The 19,517-nt window shown below is 36.5% G+C and overlaps 1 protein-coding gene across 3 annotated transcripts in view; it reads right to left on the bottom strand.

Annotated features, from left to right (window-relative positions):
* Positions 1–19,517, bottom strand: part of PCGF5 (polycomb group ring finger 5) — a 111,710-nt gene that overhangs the window by 6,348 nt on the left and 85,845 nt on the right. For 2 of the 3 annotated variants that reach the window (XM_079793555.1, XM_079793554.1), the window contains exons 7-9: positions 14,997–15,095; positions 12,263–12,352; positions 6,390–6,449 (exon numbers count right to left, since the gene is read on the bottom strand). In XM_079793555.1, the coding sequence (XP_079649681.1) occupies positions 6,390–6,449; positions 12,263–12,352; positions 14,997–15,095 (249 nt within the window). The remainder of the gene's footprint in view (positions 1–6,389; positions 6,450–12,262; positions 12,353–14,996; positions 15,096–19,517) is intronic. The other variant, XM_079793556.1, reaches the window with a different exon arrangement.

The raw sequence follows: 19,517 nt of genomic DNA, 5'->3' as shown, positions 1-19,517 counted from the left end.
TCCTATAGACCTTGCACTGGTTGCACATGACTAGTACTGATGTGACACTTAGGGGGAGGCAGGGCCTGTGGGCACTGAAAGCTGTGATGCCTCCTTAAAGGTGTGCACCTGTGGGACTGAACAAGCCAAGGCTGTAGGCTGGGTTCCAACAGAGCTGGCCTCGGTGAGAACCTACTGAGTCACAAATTAACACACACCTCCTGTTATGAATTTTTGAAAGTGGGAGAGTTTTCATAAATGACATTTTTTAAGTCAGTTCCACATTTTCTTTTCAGCTTTTTTTTAAAAAAAACCAAGTAGCTGATTTGTTACATGAAACATTTAGGTTACTGCCTCCTTTCAATAATCAGTTGATCCTATTAAATATTTCAATTTGATTCTTATGTAATTGAATGGTTCAGGTTGTCCTTCATGTCACTATGTAGAAAAAGTGCCATACACCAGCACATGGTACTAGAGAGGAAACAGCTTCCGGTAGACAAATGTATGTGGCACAGTGCTACTTTTCCATCTGCATTTACCCTCTGTTTTACCACATGTATAGAACCCAAGTCAGAAAGGGTCTGGAGAACCAATGGTTTTCCTTTTCTTAAAGCTGCAGATTCTCCCTTTTAAAATGAAATTTTGAGGAGCTACTTTTATGAAACCAAGAAAGGGCTGAAATGGCCCTTGACTGTTTCCCCTTCATCTCAGTGTGGGTGAATGCACAAATCCAGTACAGAGAACTGTCTTCTTTGTGCAAAACAAAGGGACAGACTGACAGTCTGTAATCCTGACAATGACCTGACAAAGGTCTCGATATTCAGCATAGCTGTGCTACATACTGAGAAAACCCAGGGGTGGATTCCCTTCTGCCATTCAGCCAGGATGGGATTGAGAATGGGAACGGGAATTCCTAGGATCGTTCCTCCCAGCTGAATAACGTGACACCACTACCAGTTTTCTAGGGGCTGGAGTAAAAGTCAGTCTTTCAGGGTTTCCACGGTCAAAATAATTTTTGGTCTAAATTTTGTTTGCTTGTTTTTATTTTAAAATTTATTTTGTTACCTATGAATCAGAGTATCTGGGAGTGGAGACAGAAATCTGCGTTTTATAGAACTCCCTGTGTTTTTGAAGCTCAGCCAGATTTGGAGACCTGTATACTCTATTGCTTGCTCATAGACATCCAACTCTGACTTTATTGCTTCTCATTCTACCAACCCCCAGCCTACGGCCTGCCCTTCATCCCAATATGCCTCCCACCTCTGCTTCCACTCCTGATGCTGAATCTGCACACTCTCTGCAAATAATTAATTTGTTCTAGAATCCACTCCTAATACACAGGAGAACCCATCACCGATTTTAGTGGCATGAAGGTAGACAGGGAAGTAAAATGGCTTGGTTGTAAGTGGTTGGGACTTTCTCAGTTTTTGGCCAAAAATGGTTTTGCCTCAGAGTAACTATTTGTGTTTGTTTGATCTATGAAAACATATGGAGGTTAATAAATTTATTGAAATGTGTTACAATACTGGAAATTAAGATGAACTTTAAGTATTATTTGTTTGTTGCTTTCTTACTCTCATGAATTATGGCACATCACTCACTCCTCCCGATGTTGTTAAGTGATTGCACTGAATCAACCCAAATTTTGCAAGGTTGCTAGTCCCCAGTCTCATCAGGTACTAAAATAAAGAACAGATACTTCGAAATATATTTCAAATGTTAGAAAATCCTAAAATTAACTTCGATGTACTCTTTCTTAAAAAAGTTTTTATTTATCATAAAAATAACTTGGCTTTACTGTAGATTTGGAAAATATAGAAAAGCACCATGAAAAAAAAGAAATTTGATTTAAATGCTACCATCCAAAGATAACACCATAATCATATCAGTGTATATCCTTCTAGTCTCTTTGCTTATGTACTTCTTTGTTTTTTAAAACTGAAATCATACTACACATATTGTTCAGTAAATAATTTTGTCCATTAAAAAATTCCATACCTTTGTTTCTACTCAACTTGATCATTTTTAAGGCTGTATATAATGCCTTTACAGAAATGAACCCATAAGTTATCAACAAATATCTTTTTGCTGTACATTTTACTTAATTCATTTTTTTCTATTACAAATTAATGCTGACCCAATGATCTATGGTCTAGTCCCTGCTTTCTACCTCACCTCCTGTCCCCCCCACCCCCCCCGCCCCAGGTTGGTCCTAGAAGTGGAACTGCTGGTTAAAACCGCACACACACTTTTAGAGCTTTTTGGTAAATGTTGTCACACAAGAGAGTGGCTCCAAGAAAGTTGTTCTATTTTTACATTTCCAAAAGAAATATTCCATAGCCTCATCAGTAATGAGCACTACCCCTTTTTCCTCTTAATCTGGCAATTTAATAAGCATAAAAATATTTTCTTTCTTTTCTTGGCTTCTAAAGAAGTAAACCATTTTTGTTTGCTTACTGGGCAGTTTCCTTCTTCTGTGATTTGCCTAATCATAGCTTTTGCTCATTATTCTATGGAACGCTGAACTTTGTCTTATAGATTTGTATGGATTCTTTTTTTAAAAAAATATATTTTACTGATTTTTTACAGAGAGGAAGGGAGAGAGTTAGAAACATCGATGAGAGAAAAACATCGATCAGCTGCCTCCTGCACGCCCCCCACTGGGGATGTGCCCGCAACCAAGGTACATGCCCTTGACCGGAATCGAACCTGGGACCCTTCAGTGCGCAGGCCGATGCTCTATCCACTGAGCCAAACCGGTTTCAGCTGTATGGATTCTTTATGTGTTAAGGACATTAAACCTTTGTGTCATATTACTGATATCTCCTCAACTGTGGTATGTTTGTCATGTACTTTACAATATTAATAGTCAACTCAGTTTGTATTTTTTTCTTTCGCATGTACAAGGAGAAAGGTCATCCCCACTCTGAGATTCACTATTCAACTATATTTTCTCCTTTAAATACTTACTGTTTTAAGCCGTGAGAAACTCAGATGTGAAGTATGGATTGAATCCTGCACAATCCTACTAGATCACACCCATCCCCAACATCTATGTTCCGAGTTCACTGATTAGCCTCAAACAACCAGATAAGACCCTCCTCCAGATCTCTGCTCTGTGTTCCCTCGGCCTGGAGTGCCCTACCCCAGATACATACATAGCTATTTCTCTCACTTCTTTTTGATCAAATATCATCACCAAGAAATCTTTCCTTGGCAAGCTTATCTAATTCTATTTATTAACTTTAATTTTTATTCTAACATTATAAATTTTACTTATTTATTTTTCATCTGTTACCATCATTAGACTGTAAACTCCATGAAAGAATTTTTTTTTCATTTTTCTGTATCCCTAGGACCTAAAAGAATGCCCAATTAAGGGCTTAACATTTGTTAAATGAATCTTTTTTTCCTCCATAATTTAAAATACTCTTTATAGATTCATACAAACTACAGTCTGTTCCTAAGCTACTCTTTTTATTCATATGTCTGTGTGTAAGTTAGTCCTCTATTTTAGTTACTCCAGCTTTAAAATACATGTCAGTATGTGGCATTGCACATGTCCCCAGGTTGCTCATTTAAAAATGTGACTGATCAGAAACACTGATTTATATTTCCTGATGAACTTTAGAATGATTTTGTCAAGTTAAACAAAATATTGGTAAAAATGTGCTTAGAACCTCTCTAAATATAATAATTTAATTATGGGGAGAACTGACATCTCTAATATTTAGTATACTAGAGGCCTGATGCACGAAATTCGTGCAAGGGGCTCGGCCCTCCCAGCCCCAGCTTCGTCCAGAAGGTTGTCCAGAAGGATGTCCGCAGGTCGTTCAGCTGTCTGGTCTAATTAGCATATTATGCTTTTATTATTATAGATTATTTAAACTTTTTGTGAGTGTAGTGGTATTTTGGTTCTATATGAGAAGGTCTTTGATTTTAGATATTATATGCTAAAGTATTTAGTAGCCTATTGTCATGATACTTGCAATTTACTTTCAAATGGTTTCACAAAGAAACAATAGGTATATGTATAAAGATTGGTAAGATAAGGAGAGAGAAAGAGAGGGCAGAAAATGTAGCAAAATGTTACTTGGTAAATCTATGTGTAAGTAAAGAATATTCCTTTGTATTATTATTTCAACTTTTTTGTTTCGAAACTTCAAAATCAGAAGCTGGTAGGAAAAAGTAGAACTTTTTGTCAAATGCCTTTTCAGCATCTACTGATGATTTTTATTTCTTTTTTTAAAAATATATCTTACTGATTTTTTACAGAGAGGAAGGGAGAGGGATAGAGAGTTAGAAACATCGATGAGAGTGAAACATTGATCAGCTGCCTCCTGCACACCCCCTACTGAGGATGTGCCTGCAACCAAGCTACATGCCCTTGACCAAAATTGAACCTGGGACTCTTCAGTCTGTATGCCGACCCTCTATCCACTGAGACAAACCGATTAGGGCAGATTTTTATTTCTTGCATTACTGATAAAAGTTCTATTTAGTCTTGGTTTCATTCTTTTAGTATAATATTTAGTATATTATTTATCATTTTTATATTTATATTCAAAATAAGATTTGAATCCTGGCCGGGTAGCCAGCTCAGTTGGTTAGAGTGTCATCCCATACACCAAGGCGTATGATCTGGGCACATATAAGAATCAACAATGAATCCATAAATAAGTGGAACAACAAATAGATGTCTCTCTCCTTCTCCCTTCCCCTGTCTCTCTAAAAGAAAAATCAATCAATCAATAAAAATAAGATTTGCTAGTTTTCTAATTGGGAGTCAGTTTTTGCTATCATGATTGCGTTACTTTTGTACAATGAACTCGGAAGAATTTGATCTTTTTCAATAATATAAAACAATTTAGAATGGGAATGATCTATTCCTTGAAAATTTGAGTTTGTGACCATAAAACTATTTAGGTATTCTTTGAGGAAGTAATTCTTTAATAATTTTTTTATGCCTTTCATGATTTAGTGATTTAAATTTTCTTTCTTCCTAGGTAAATTTTGGCCCACTTGTATTTTCTACAAAATTGTCCATGTCAGGGACTGTATACACACACCCCCACACACGAAATATGTGTGGATTATTGAAAATTTGGTCTTACTCCTACTGTTCTCTTAATACTTTACATCAGTGTTTAGGAACATATTTATTTCTAAGGAAATAGACATTAGTGCCAACAAAGTGTTCCCCTGATATTTCCAGTACCCACCTGGTACCATACATACTTATTACAATACTAGAGGCCCGGTGCATGATATTCGTGCATGGGTAGGGTCCCTAGGCCTGGCTGGTGATCAGGGCCGATTTGTGGGGCAACTGGCGGGGTGTTCGGGATCCCCCGCTTGCACCTGCATTGAGCGTCTGGCCCCTGGTGGACAGTGCATGTCATAGCAACCGGTCATTCCGCCGTTTGGTCGATTTGAATATTAGGCTTTTATTATATAGGATTATTGCCTATGTTCCCATGACTATTTTGTGACTCCCATTTTGTACTTCTTAATGCCTTTGCCTTTTTTTGCTCAGTCCCCCAACCCCTCTCCTCTCTGACAGCCATCAGTTTGTTTTCTGTATCTATGAGTCTATTTCTGTTTATTTACATTGTTCTTTAGATTACACATATAAGTGAAATCATATGACATTTGTATTTCTCTGACTTATTTCACTTAGCATAATATCCTCTAGGTCCATCCATGCTATTGCAAATGTTAAGATTTTATTCTATTTTTATGGCTGAGTAATATCCCAAACAATGGGGATTTTAAAGAAATGCTATAGTTAATCCATAGATCATCTCCGTACAGTAATTCTTACTATACCATCCTTAATCCCTTGTTTTCCAAATTTATAAAATGTACTTTTATTGATAAACTTTCCTCAGATCCATGTTCAAGTTTTCTCAGTGCATTATTAAATTAGTTCACTATCATTTCTATATTAAAAGAGATAACTCAAGTAAAGCACTTAGGGAGGGCCTAGTAAGCCAGCTCACAATTACATTTAGCTGCTGCCATTATTTAGCTTCACCTCATCTGGCATTTTACCTTTCATTGTGGGTGAATGATTAATTTTTAAAAAGTAATACACAAAGAAGTATTATGTGTGGAGCAGAGATTTCTCAAGGGCTAAAATTGGTAATTATTAAAAATCCCTAACGCATAAAAAATGGCCTTACCATTAATAATTTCATTTTTAGTTTAGTAAGATTAAATAGATATTTCAAGAGAACTAAAATAATGGAAAACTTTGGGGACATAATTTGAAAGGAAGTTTTGTAGCTCAAATAAGTGTTAGTTTCACCAAGTTACGTGTCTTAGGAACTTGAGTTTGGGATGAAAGCAGTCCCCATCGTGGCAGCATCGTCAGGGTCATATGTACAGTCGTGAGTGCCTCTTACCTGATACAAAGGGCCATCCTGAGGGCAGACTTGCGAAGCTGAGCAGTTCAGACACCGAAACTGCGGAGGAGATGAACTCATCAGATAAGAGGCATCCACAACTGGATACATATTTAAAACTGATTACTCAAAAAATATAATTTAACGTCAAACATGAGTCAACATGATTAATTTTAAGTAAACACGTTCCAAAATAGGGTAGAGTTGTTGTTTTTTAAAATTGATTTTAATAATAGTGACTGGTAAAATTTAGCTTGAAGTAATTTTAGTATCTAAACAAGAGTTTGGCTAATATTCTGCAAATATTTTACAAAAATATTTTACTCATCCTTTCCATCTCCTCTTCAAATACTAATGCCTAGGAAAACCCTCACCTCTTCCATCCGTCTTGTCCTATGATTAATCTCCTAGGTCTCCTCCTCAACTACCTCTTGAAAGCATCACTTTTAAGGATATTGGAGCTCTGACAGGGGCATGAAATTTGCCACAACTTGTAAGGGATCCATTTCCTGTTTTAAATTTGGTTCCTTATATTGTTAGCAGATTAGATTCTTAGTCTCCATATATATTTTAATAACATTGGACAGCAAGCTCCTTGAGTCTCTATCTTATTTATATTTGCAATATTAATAGCTAAGGCCCACAGAAGCCACTCAAAAAATTTTTATGAGTAAATCAATAAACATATTTGAAAACTATTAAGTAAATTCATTTGCAAAATCACTAACTTTAGCAATTTAACCATTCCTATTTTTAAAAAATCATCTCCTAATAATGATTTTTCAACATTATGCATATGTGAATTCAACCTTGCATGCCTATTCAAAATGAAAAAAAATAATGAAAGGTGTAAATTAACCAGGAGAAATCTAACATCCCCGAGCAGCTTTTAAATATATATATTTTGAAAGAACACTTAAGCAATAATTAAAACAAATATATTGACAGACTTTAAAATAAAAGTTTAGAAATTTTCCATTTCCCCAAAGACTTTAGCAAGTTCCTCCCTAAAAGTTAGTCCTTGCATTTCTGTGTAGGGCTCATTAACATGTCCTAAGATATGCCCAGCACTGCTGTCCTTGGCAACCTTTCCCTCTCTCAAGAGTCTTCAAGCTCGGCCTGGCCGGACTGGCTCAGTGGATAGAGCATTGGCCTGAGGATTAAAGGGTCCTGGGTTCAATTCCAGTCAAGGGCACGTATCTCAGTTGCAGGTTGATCTGACCCCTGGTCCTGGTCAGGGCTCATGTGGGAGGCAACCAATCAATGTGTTTCTCTCACATCGATGTTTCTCGCTGTGCCTCTCCCCTCCCTTCCACTCTCTCTAAAAAATCAATGGAAAAATATCGTCGGGTGAGGATTAACAAAAAGAAAAAAAAAATCTTTAAGCTTTATCTATCAGATTTGGACTAACTACACAAGTCCCAAATAGCACTTATTTTCCCTCCATTAATCTCTCTGGTATTAGTTCAGATAGATGTTTGCTTTTTCTAAAACTGCTTGAAAATTCAAATAAAGCAAAGCAAGGTAAACATGGTGTAGTAACTTTAGATATGGACTAGCAGAGGTTGCTGGAAGGTAAAACCGACCAGGACCATCTGGGAAAGACGGGCTGTCCCAAGAGTGGGTACTCAACCCTCCGAAGAGGTGAGCAGGAAGAACATGAGTTCATGATGAAAGCGAAGGCTTGAACAGAAAGAGCTATTAACAGTGAGCTTTCGGATGAGACCAAGTGTAGGAGGAGAGAATTATAATAATAATAAAAGCTAACATAAGCTATTAGTAAAACAACTAACAGTATGCTAGACACACTACTAAGTACTTTATACTATCTCATTCTCACTAAAATTTTTGAGATAGGTAGCATTACCCAAATTTTAAGGCTTAAAAAACGGAGGCAAAACTAGAAACCAGGACAAAACTGGAAGGAAACAGCTTCAACATATATAACAAAAGGTTAGTATCCAGAATACAAAAAGAGGTCCTAGAGGTCAATAAGAGTCTTAGCCTTGTTGTAGGTATGTGTGTGTAATTAAACAAATCCCGGGTGGAATAAAAAGTTTAATATAAAAATATACTAGAACAGTGATGGGCAACCTTTTGAGCTTGGTGTGTCAAACTTCGCCAAAAAACTGAGCATAACTCGGGTAATGTGTCACTTTGAGGAAAAAACATTATTTCGCAAATGTTTCATCCTCAGGAGCAGCAAATGTTTCATCCTCGGCATGCGGCCGCCTCAGCGGCCGCGTGTCATCAGAAATAGGTTCACCATCACTGTACTAGAAGCAAGTGAAGGAACCACAAGGTAGATACCAGTTTAGAAAATAAGCTGACCCCAGCCCAAGGCAGAGTGAGTGAGCAATGCCAGCAGGTACAGTACTGCAAGCTTTTCAGACATCCTGGCATCTTGCTGGCAATGGAAGGTAGAGATGGAAAGGGTATGTGTTTGCTAGTAGGAGTTTAATCAAGAAATGATTGTTTTGCCCTAGCCGGTTTGGCTCAGTGGATAGAGCGTCAGCCTGCAGACTGAAGGGTCCCAGGTTCAATTCCAGTCAAGGGCACATGTCCGGGTTGCCGGTTTGGTCACCAGTAGGGGGCACGCAGGAGACAACCGATCAATGATTCTCTCTCATCACTGATGTTTCTATCTCTCTCTCACTCTCCCTTCCTCTCTGAAATCAATAAAAATATTTTTAAAAAAAATAGAAATGATTTATTTATAATTTGTCCATTCATTTCAAAGGTCAGAATTCCTCAATCACTATTATAACTCAAAATTAATTGGAACAAGACAAATATTTAAAATTTATTTAACAAAAAACAATTGGGAAATTGAGAATCAAATAAACAGAATGATCTTTAGGGTATATTTTACATAACTACTAACCTTATATAAGAAAAATTTTTATTCAGTTTACTCTTTAAACAAATATTTTTTGAGTATCTGTATTAGGCACTGCTCCTGGTGCTGAGACTCAGCAGTGAACAGAGACAAGCCCTGCCCTCGGATATATTTTAACAAACCATAAACAAGAGACAGGATTTCAGATAGTAATGAAATACTATGGAAAACAGTAAGGCATAAAAAAGGATTTAGAGTGTCGGAGTCAGAGGCCTCACTGAGAAGGTAGAGAAACAAAATTCTTTGAGCGAAGGGGTAAAGGGAACAAGTCAGGTGGACACTGGGGAGCCGGAGCAAGTCTGGTACGTTAGAGGAAACGGGCCAGTGAGGCTGAGTGTGGGGGAGCCGGAGGGAAGGAGAGAAGGTAAGATCAGAGACATGTCTAGGAAAATCACTTGGGTCTGTATCTATAGGTCCCTGGGAGGATTTTGGCTTTACATGCTACTAGATGTTACTGGAGAGCTCAAAGCAGAGAAATGACATGTTCTAACTTGTTTTAAGAGGATTGTTCCAGCTGCTCTACTAGACAAAGATGGGCGGGGCGGGGGTGGGTAGGAGACTTAGGTAGAAATTCAGGAGGATGGGGCCAGGGGCCTGGATCAGAGTTGTACAGTGGACGTGGTAAGACATAATGAATGGGATTGTGACTATCTTGTATACTACACAGGTCACAAACTTTGCTAAGGATGAATAGAAAAAAAAGAAACTAACCACGACTGACTTTCAGGAATTTAGTCTGAGAGACCAAAAGGGAACTACTGAGATTGTGAAGACTAAGAGAGAAACAGGCTGGAGGAGGGGATCAAACAAAAGCAGGTTTATCATACTGAAAAATGAAACAGGCTAATAATTACTTTACTGTTGCACTAATTATAAAATGTGGTTATTTATTGGTTTTGTTTTTATGTGAATGAAAAATCATATGATACTGAACCACTATTTGAACCACCTTTTATTAAAGTATGCCTTAAATAACTAAGAACTTCGAACTATTCAGAAATGTGGTAAAAAACCTAATTGTAGCAAGGACTGATTGATCTTAGAGTCTATTAGTAACAATTTTTATGAATTAGCTTTCATGCTTTGACCTTGAAATAACTGGCAGTGTGGGTAACCTTTAGGGAGGAATCTCAGGAAGGACAGCGAGTGCTAGCAGAGATCTTGTGGTGGGTGACTACTTACATCTTTTCAACCTTAAGGCAAACCTATTCATCATGATGGCTTCAAGCACACACTGAAATGTCCAAAGAATTATCAAAGGAAGCTAACATTATATCAATATGACATTAATATTATATGCAATATCACCATACATAGGCCCCAACAGAGCTGGGGAAGAGAGAATGGACTGTCTCTATAATCTGTGCTTGGAATTGGAAGCATTAAGTGAGGGTGATGTATGCACAACCATTTAAAAACTAGAAAATGTCATATAAGGGCAAGTAGTAATTTACCAAATATAATCAGATTTTTATTTTCTTTAAAAAACCCTAGAAAGGTTTAATGAGTTCTTCAAGGGCAACAACTAGCTGGTGACTAGTACTAGACTGTAATTTTCCTTCTGGTCATGAGAATTCAGCCTCACAAGGAAGACTTTACCCAAGTGAGACTCAAACAAAAAAAAGCTAGGTACTTCATTTATTGTATCATATCAAGACACATTTCTTCTTAAAAATAGCCAAATATCCTACCCATTGAATGACACATAAAGATTATATTTTGAAGTTCCACAGATGTTGACATTCAATATAAGTATGTTTTTGAACCATAATGGCAACCCTCATTATATTAGTTTCTATATTACCTACCTTAGTGTGAGGTTACATTTCTTATGTGATTGTGTTTATAGTTAATTTATATTTTCATAATAGCCTGGCCAGTGTTGCTCAGTGGTTGAATGTCGACCCATGAACCAGGAGGTCACAGTTGGATTCCTGGTCAGGGCTCAATCCCAGGTCTCAGGCTTGATCCCCAGTAGGGGGCGTGCAGGAGGCAGCCGATCATTGATTCTCTCTCATCATTGATGTTTCTATCTCTCTCTTCCCTCTCCCTTCCTCTCTAAAATAAATAAAAACATATTAAAAAATATAATAAAACCTAGCTTATAGAAAGGTTAAAATTACACAGAGTTTAAAAACATGACATTTTGTACCCTAAACACCATAAAATCTTAAGGTCTAAATGGAGGTCATTTAGTCTAACCTTCTAGTCAATCGGAATGTTTATTCATGTGATCAGATTATAAAGAGAATTCTGTTAGCATTACTACTATATTTACTGTTATATATCAGCCTTATAATTCCTAGTCCCTAAAATGTCCCTAATACTGTTATATACAACTCAGATAAGATGTGCTTAAACCTTCTAATTAACCCTAATCAAAGATACAGTTCAAAATACAAAGTTCTCCTTTTAAGTTTTTTTTATTTTCTTAGTTTTTCTCCTTATATTGCCTATGGCCCAAGGCACAATAATCTATCCTGGCATCAGAAGCCACTGCAAACCTACTTACTCTTCAGTCTAATTTTATACTTCAATAAAGGTACCTGAAAAAAAATTACCTAGATTCTACTCTAGCTGCCTCCTTTACCATGACCAAAAAGTAATATATTATCAGCCATTAAACGTATTAGACAGGGCAGAACTTAGTCTTCTTACCCCCACTCCATATAGTTATGTAAAAAATGTGAATGCCACCTTCTCTGTCTTGAGGTTAGCAGAGCTCTGAACATATTTAGTTGGGGTTTTAAACTCACCTTGATATAACACAACTGCATTTAACACAGACCTTGGTCTTGTACTTGGGACTAATTATCGTCGAGTAGTTGAAAGAAACAGTAAGAGGAACCAGTTTTTTTCTCTTTCCCAAGCTAGTTTGTTCTTTGAGTTTCTAAGTACTAGTAATACTGTTAAATTTGAGTAACATATGGTATATAACTAAATATACACATAGGTAAATATAAAAGCAATTTACGTTTTCGCCTCTTAGTCGCCATCTTGTCATATAGATGAATTCCATAGTGTGATCCTTTCCCATAATTTCACCATTGCACAGCACATCCAACTTGAAAAAGAATACAGACCCATTAACATAAGTAAATTTTGAATATGTGTTTTACATGTTTTTTCAAATTTCAAAAAGGATTGAAATAGTTATAAAATGTATTATCCATTTATTTAAAAAGAACACTATTTTTATTAAAAGCACTGATCCATCTCATAAGTATTCAGACATAAGTACCATGAAGCACTGTCTTGTCCTACTAACCTGTATCTCAAGTTCAACAGATAATTTTGAAATGCAATGTAGAGTTTCTTAGTCCATGTCTGTGCAACCTTTGAGCTGAGACATATTTCTGATTGCCTCTTATGAAATAAGAAACTGTGGAAACCTTAGTTCCTCACAGCAGTTTTGCCTTATAGACTCATCTTGCAGAATCCTTTTATCTTCACAACCCAAGATTTGAAAGAGTTACTTTCCTCTCATTAGTTTGTATTCAAAGAGCTTAAATGAATGAATGTGGACGTGTGATTTATGGGCCCTTCAAGGCATCTGAGAATTTTGAGTAATTACCTGTAGCTAAATTGACAGCACAGTTAGGACCATGCCACTGGCCCCCGTTTCTTATGGCTCTTGGCTTCTCTGCTCTGCTTGGTTGGTCACTTGCATTGATACCTACAGGACTCTCTTCTCACCTTGCATGAAACTTCAAAAAAGGGTTGTACTTTTCAATGCTCACCTTAGCTCTAGTGTTGCAAGAACCAAACAACCCCAGATACTTAAGTCTGTAAAAACTGTGACTATGCTAATTCAACAAAGCACAATTAAATGTTTATCATAAGTCTCTATAAATGAAACATTTTGGTTCTCTAGCTATTAAAAGCAAACTGACAGAATTTAAAGGATGGAAAGGGGTAAGAAAAATGGGTTTTAAATAATGGTTTGGCTAGACAGCGAATAGTTTTGAACTTTAAAATGAGTACAGTTTTAATTGTATTAGTCAAGTTATTAGCTAAAATATATTGATTTTTTTGATGATTTATGTGGACTTATATGGAGCTCCAAATGTTTTTCAGATATCATTTTATGTTTAAAAGAACAAGATAATACTTTCATTTTATCTAGCCTGTAAAATAAACTCATAAGCAAAGAAGTAAAGGGACTTACTTAGGATGCTATTCTTAACCAGGTATACTGCTTCTATTGTTAATTAATAACTAAGCTATCCTGCCCCAATTAATAATGCTGTTACAGAATCTTCAGCTGTAACATTAAGTCATCCCCCTGCATGTTGGGCAGCAAAGTAAGGGGGGGACCAGTAAATATTGCTGAAAATCCCAGGAAAAGTCCTTTGCACTGGGATAGACAAGGAGCTGTCAGCACACTCTCTTCCCCTTCCATCCTCTCCTACAGAGCAGTGTAGGTGCCAGCAGCAAGGCCGTAGGAGAATAACAGTTCTCTCAGCTCTAACAGCTTCCTGAAAACTAGAAAATAACGAGTCACACTTAAAAGTAAGGAAATAAAACTGCACGTGGTACCTTGCAAGAGGGAAATAAAGTGCAAAACCAAAGCATAAAAAACAATTTTACTTTCTATTTTCGCTATTGTTGTATTTATAAATTGTTATTACCTCTTATTTTTACCAAGTACATAGGGCTTTAACCCTTACAATTTTTTCCCTAATGTAAACTTGTTACTGGAAAATTTTTTAGTATTTGTAGAACCAAACCATAACCATTTTTAATCCATAGATTAATCAGTCACTTGAGAGAATTTTCAAAAGTAATCACTCTCCCTTCCTTTCTATAAAAGAAAAGAAAAGTAAGTTCAGGATCAGAGGCTTCCTCAAGATAGAGATTTAATCCCTATCAATGCCTATGTTCAAATCTTATTTCTGCTGTGATGACTGTTCATGTTAATGTTACTGTCCATAAGTCTGGAAACCTGTTGCCTTTGATGTCTTTGTTCATATAGGAAACTAGGCTTGGTCTGTAGCTTTTTGATGCTACTATCAGAAACCAAAGGGGAGGAAGAGGTCATTAATACAAGTTGAAGACTGCCATTTGGGCAGGGGAAAATAGTAGCTTTGTTTCCTTATGTTGTTATAGCCACACTCCTAGGATTGCAAACATTCTCTAAACATTGAACACTTCACCAGCTGTGCTGGGATCAATACGAGGGGACTTTATCTCTCCTGCAAAAAAACTGTTAAACTGCGTATATGCAGATACAATACTAAAATACTAGCTTTCACCTAGTGCTAAACAACTACTACTTTTACGCACCATGAAATTAGAGAGACATTATTTACAAAATCCCTTTTGACAATGTTTCACATTCTAAAAAATAAGTCTATAAAGATTTGGTAAAAATGGATCCCAAATGTCTGATTAAAAATAAACAAAGACACACACTAAAGCACAATGGCATAAAAAACAAAGAATCCATTTAACTTGGATATTTATTTTGAGAATACTTAATGTTATTTAAATATCGCCTCTAATTATAAAACACTAAATGTATTACATGTTTTAATCAGGATGTTAAATTTAAAAAAAAAGATTAAATAAATGGAATATTGCATTAAAATTTTTTTAACGTGAAAATAACCCAAAGTTTCCACAAATTTTAATTTAAATGTATTCTCAGTTAATTTTCACTTCAGATCAGAATTATCAAATGGATCAAGGTTAGATTATTAACTTACCTCATATGAACTTGGAAGTTTTAGTTTTAAACTTAGAAATTTTTTAATAGTTCCCACAGTTACACGTGTAGAACATCGAATGAATTTCTTCATTAAACCCTAATGGAAATAAAGATTACTAATTAAAATATTCTACCTTGTTTATAAAGAAACCACAGATGTCATTTCCACTTCGAGTATTTTCAAAATGTATTCTGAAAATGTTTCAGTTCACAGCTCTTTAGTACTTGTGAGTAAAAATGTTCCTAGGACATCTTGCTTCCCCACATGTCATCAGTTTGGCTCAAATAAACTCTTATAAAATTTTTTTTTAACGTTCCTAATTCTTAGATACATGATATTCTTCAAGAATGTGTGTACTAAGAAAATCCTGGCAAATAGACAATCTGCATACCTCTAGACATTTTGGTAAAGAACAGATCATTAGTTTAATTGAAAGTAAAGAAAGGTCACAAAAAGCATATACATATTTTATTATACAATATTGCTTCTGAAAGCAATAGGGACATTTTAAAAAGTCTCAAAACCACTATTTTAAAAAGGAGCACTAACTTCAAATGGGGCTCTATGGAGCCCTAGGGGTGAATAGAGAGAGGTCAGTCTACAAGATCCCTAGCAACCAAATCATGTAAAATGGACTCTTAACTGGATCTTTTAAGGATATAAAGTATTACTTCTACTTATATGTATAGAAAATTAGGTAGACAATTTTAAAATGTTCTTTTTAAAAATTGATTTCAGAGAGGAAAGGAGAGGGAGAGAGAGAGAGAGAAACATCAATGATGGAAGAGAATCATTCATCTGCTGCCTCCTGCATGCCCCCCACAGGGGATGGAGCCTGCAACTCGGGTATGTGCTCTGACCTGGAATCGAACCATGACTTCCTGGTTCATAGGTTGACACTCAACCACTGAGCCATCCCAGCCAGGCTTGAAAATGTTTTGAAATCCACTAAGTCAAAAGTAGAACTATCCAGTCAATATGTATTTCTTAGCAAATGTATTCCCAGGAAAACATTTCCTAGCAAAGACCAACAGAAACAACTCTACAGATGATAGTCTGACATCAATCTAACAAAATTCCAACCTGGAATTTAATACTTAATTTGCAGGCACTTAGAAAATAAAAATATAACAATTATGCATTCTCTCTATATATTATTATACTAGTGACCCAGTGCATGGATTTATGCACATTGAAAAAAAATTAGAAGTGGCCGGCGGGCTGGGACTGGGCAAGACAGGCCGGACACGCCCTGGAGCCAAACTCCCACAGTCCTTCCTGGCATCTGTGGAGTGAACGGGGTCCCTTAGTCTGGCCTGCAGGGATCGGGCCGAAACCAGCTCTCTGACATCCCCCGAGGGGTCCCGGAGTATGAAAGGGCACTCTGCAAAGTTGCTGTGTACAGGGTGTAGAATGCAAATGCAAGTGTGCAGTAAACCAGATTTGAGGCCAACAGTGCCCCAGCAACAAAATAACCCACGGCCAACGGTGGAATTGCGCGGCGGGCTCCCTCCTCTCTGGTTTCGGGGTGTGCCACCTGAGAACTGCCACTGCCAAGTCCCTGCAGCTCGGCAGTTCCTGTGTTGAGTGTCTGCCCCTTGGTGGTCAGTGTGTGTCATAGCGACTGGTCAGACAGGTAGAGGGACACTTAGTGTATTAGCCTTTTATATATATAGATCTCTTATAGACAGCCTATAGTTGTACCATAATTTTTATCCATTTTACCAATCTCTGCCTTTAACTGGAGAAAGTAATCCATTTCCATTTAATGTAATTACTAATGGGGTCGGATTTATATCTGCCATTTTGCTATTTCTACTTTAAATGCCTTAGGTCTTTTTGTTCCTGTTTCTCAATGACTGTTTTATTTTTGTTAAAGATATGTTATTTTAATTGCCTTATAACTTCTTTCCCTATATATTTTAAAGTTACTTTCTTTGTGATTTCCCTCAGAATTACAATCTAGTTTGGAGTAATACTATCTTGAATTTCAATAGTTTACAAAAATTTGCTCATATATATCTCTGTTCTGCCCCCCATCTCAAGCAAAGTTTCAAATAAAAAATACATTCTTTTATATTTACCTGTGTAGTTACCTTTACCAGTGCTCTTTACTCATGTAGATTTGGGTTATGGTCTGGTGTCTTTTCATTTAGGTCTGAAGGATGCCCTTCATTATTTTTTTTTGCAGAGAAGGTCTGGTGAGTGTTCTGTTAGTTTTTGTTTATCTGGGAATATCTTAATTTTCCCTCCCCTTCTGAAGGATATAGATTTTTGATGAACAATATTTGGTTGACAGTTTTTTTTCCTTTCATCTGCATATGTCATCCGACTGCCTCCTGGTAAGAAATCAACTGCTAATCTTTCTTACTGAATATCACTTTATAAGTGATGAGTCACTTCTTTATTATTGCTTTCAAGATTCTTGTCTTTCAGTAGTTTATGATGTGTCTCGCTATGCATTTTTTTGAGATTACCATAGCTGAAGTTTGTTGAGATTCATAGATGTTTAATATTTTCATCAAATTTGGAAAGTTTTTGACCCTTATTTCTTCAATTATACTTTCTGCCCTTCTTTTGCGACTTTCATTATGTTTATGTTGGTAAGCTTGATGGTGTCCTACAGGTCTCTGAGGATCTGTTCATTTTTCTTCATTACTTTTCCTTCTGTTACTCAAACTGAATAATCTCAATCTATCTTCAAATTTTGAGGTTCTTTTCCTATGACTCAAATATGCTGTTGAGCCTGTCCAGTGCATTTTTCATGTCAGTTACTATACTTTTCAATTCCAGAATATTTAAAAAGTAATTTCTATCTCTAAAAGGCTAATACGCTAAGTGTCCCTCCACCCTCTTTAATATTTTCAATTTTGGTGAGATTGTTCTTGTTCTTGTACTTTACTTTAGGTGTTTAGAGATGGCTTCTTTTAGTTCTACTTTAGGTGTTTAGAGATGGCTTCTTTTAGTTCTTTGCACATATTTTAAATGAATGATTTAAAATCTATTACCTAGTAAGTCCAATGTCTGGACTTCTGCAGGGACAGTTCTATTAACAGTTTCTTTTCCTGTGTATGTGTTATACTTTCTTGTCTCAATTTTTTGTTGAAACTGAACATTTTAAATAATATTATGTGACAACCTTGGAAAATCAGATTCCCGCTGACCCCTGTTTCTTTTTGACTTACCTAAACCAATTCTGTCAAGTCTGTATTCTTTACATCTAGGACTGGCTAATGATTGAACCAAAATTTCCTTATACACGTGGAAAAAATAAGTTTCCCAGTCTTTGCTGAGGGATTCTGTACTTGTTTTGGGGCACACCTCCAACACTAAATAAGGTTGTTGAAAATTCTGCCGTAGTTTTTACTTCCTGGTGCAGAGCCTCTAGGTCAGCCATGGGGGAGAGCCTCACATCTATTTGTGTCTTTCTGAACATGGTTGGTATATAGTCTTGTGTATGTGCTTGGCCTTTTATTAGAATCCCAAGAATATGTCAGAGCTTTTCAAAGCCCCTTATAAGTGGGTATTTCAGGAACCACCAGATAAGGTCAAATAAAGACAATTACTTGGCAATTAGGTTTTGAAAGAGTTCCACCTCTGTTTTATCCCTTTGGTACCTGAGAGGCTGCAGTGGGAATAGGGCTGGAGAGTGGAGAATGGGACCAATGCATGTGAAAATGGCCCAAAGTCAGACATTTTACTTGATTAAATGCTCCATAGACGTCTGCAAGCCTAATTATTAAAATTCTGGAAAATATGATTTTATAAGTTTTGGCAAGTTTTTTTCATTGCTTTTATGGAGCAGCAAATTTTTGGTGATCTTTACTATTTTCACTGCCTCCCTGCTCTTGGCACTGGCTTTTAAATTGGCAGAGCAGTAGCCATACTGTGTAAACTACTCTAACACTACATTTGAGAATCATATCCTACTGCAAAGGAATGAGATGGTTGAGGAGGCTATATCGGAACATAAACATGCTTCTCTGTCTTGAAGGGTATAATCATGTTTCAAGGACAACACCAGAAAAAAATAAAAAACAGCATCAATGCCTGGTGCCTAAAGGAACACAATAAATGCTGACTTAATAAGTTATAAACTAAGCCCTAATTGAGTGATAAATGCAAGTCTTACATAGAATTTCAGAGGAGGAATTCACTAGGGTGGAAAAAAAAGCATCACAAAGAATAGAGGTCTCTGCTTGGGTCTTGACAGAAGCATAGGAAAGTGGTGAGAAGAGGGAGGAACATGCCAAAAAGGAAAGCTTGTTCAAAGTTTTAGAGGGTTTTAAATCTTAATACAAGCCTTTATATATTCTGATGCAAGTCCCCTATCAGGTATGAGTGTCAGCATATATGTTGGTACTAATAAAGAAAGCAATAGTCGCTTGTCTTGAGAGGAAATTTCACTGATGGGTATAATGGGAGATACACTTATTAAGAAAGGGACTAGTTAAAGGCCATGAATGCTCTTGGAAAGGAGTTAAGACGTGATTCTATTGGCTGAAAGATTGCAAACTA

The sequence above is a fragment of the Cnephaeus nilssonii genome (genome assembly GCF_951640355.1).
Source record: "Cnephaeus nilssonii genome assembly, chromosome: 16".
In the NCBI taxonomy this organism is placed as follows: Eukaryota; Metazoa; Chordata; class Mammalia; order Chiroptera; family Vespertilionidae; genus Cnephaeus; species Cnephaeus nilssonii.
This window is presented reverse-complemented; position numbering and strand designations above follow the sequence as displayed.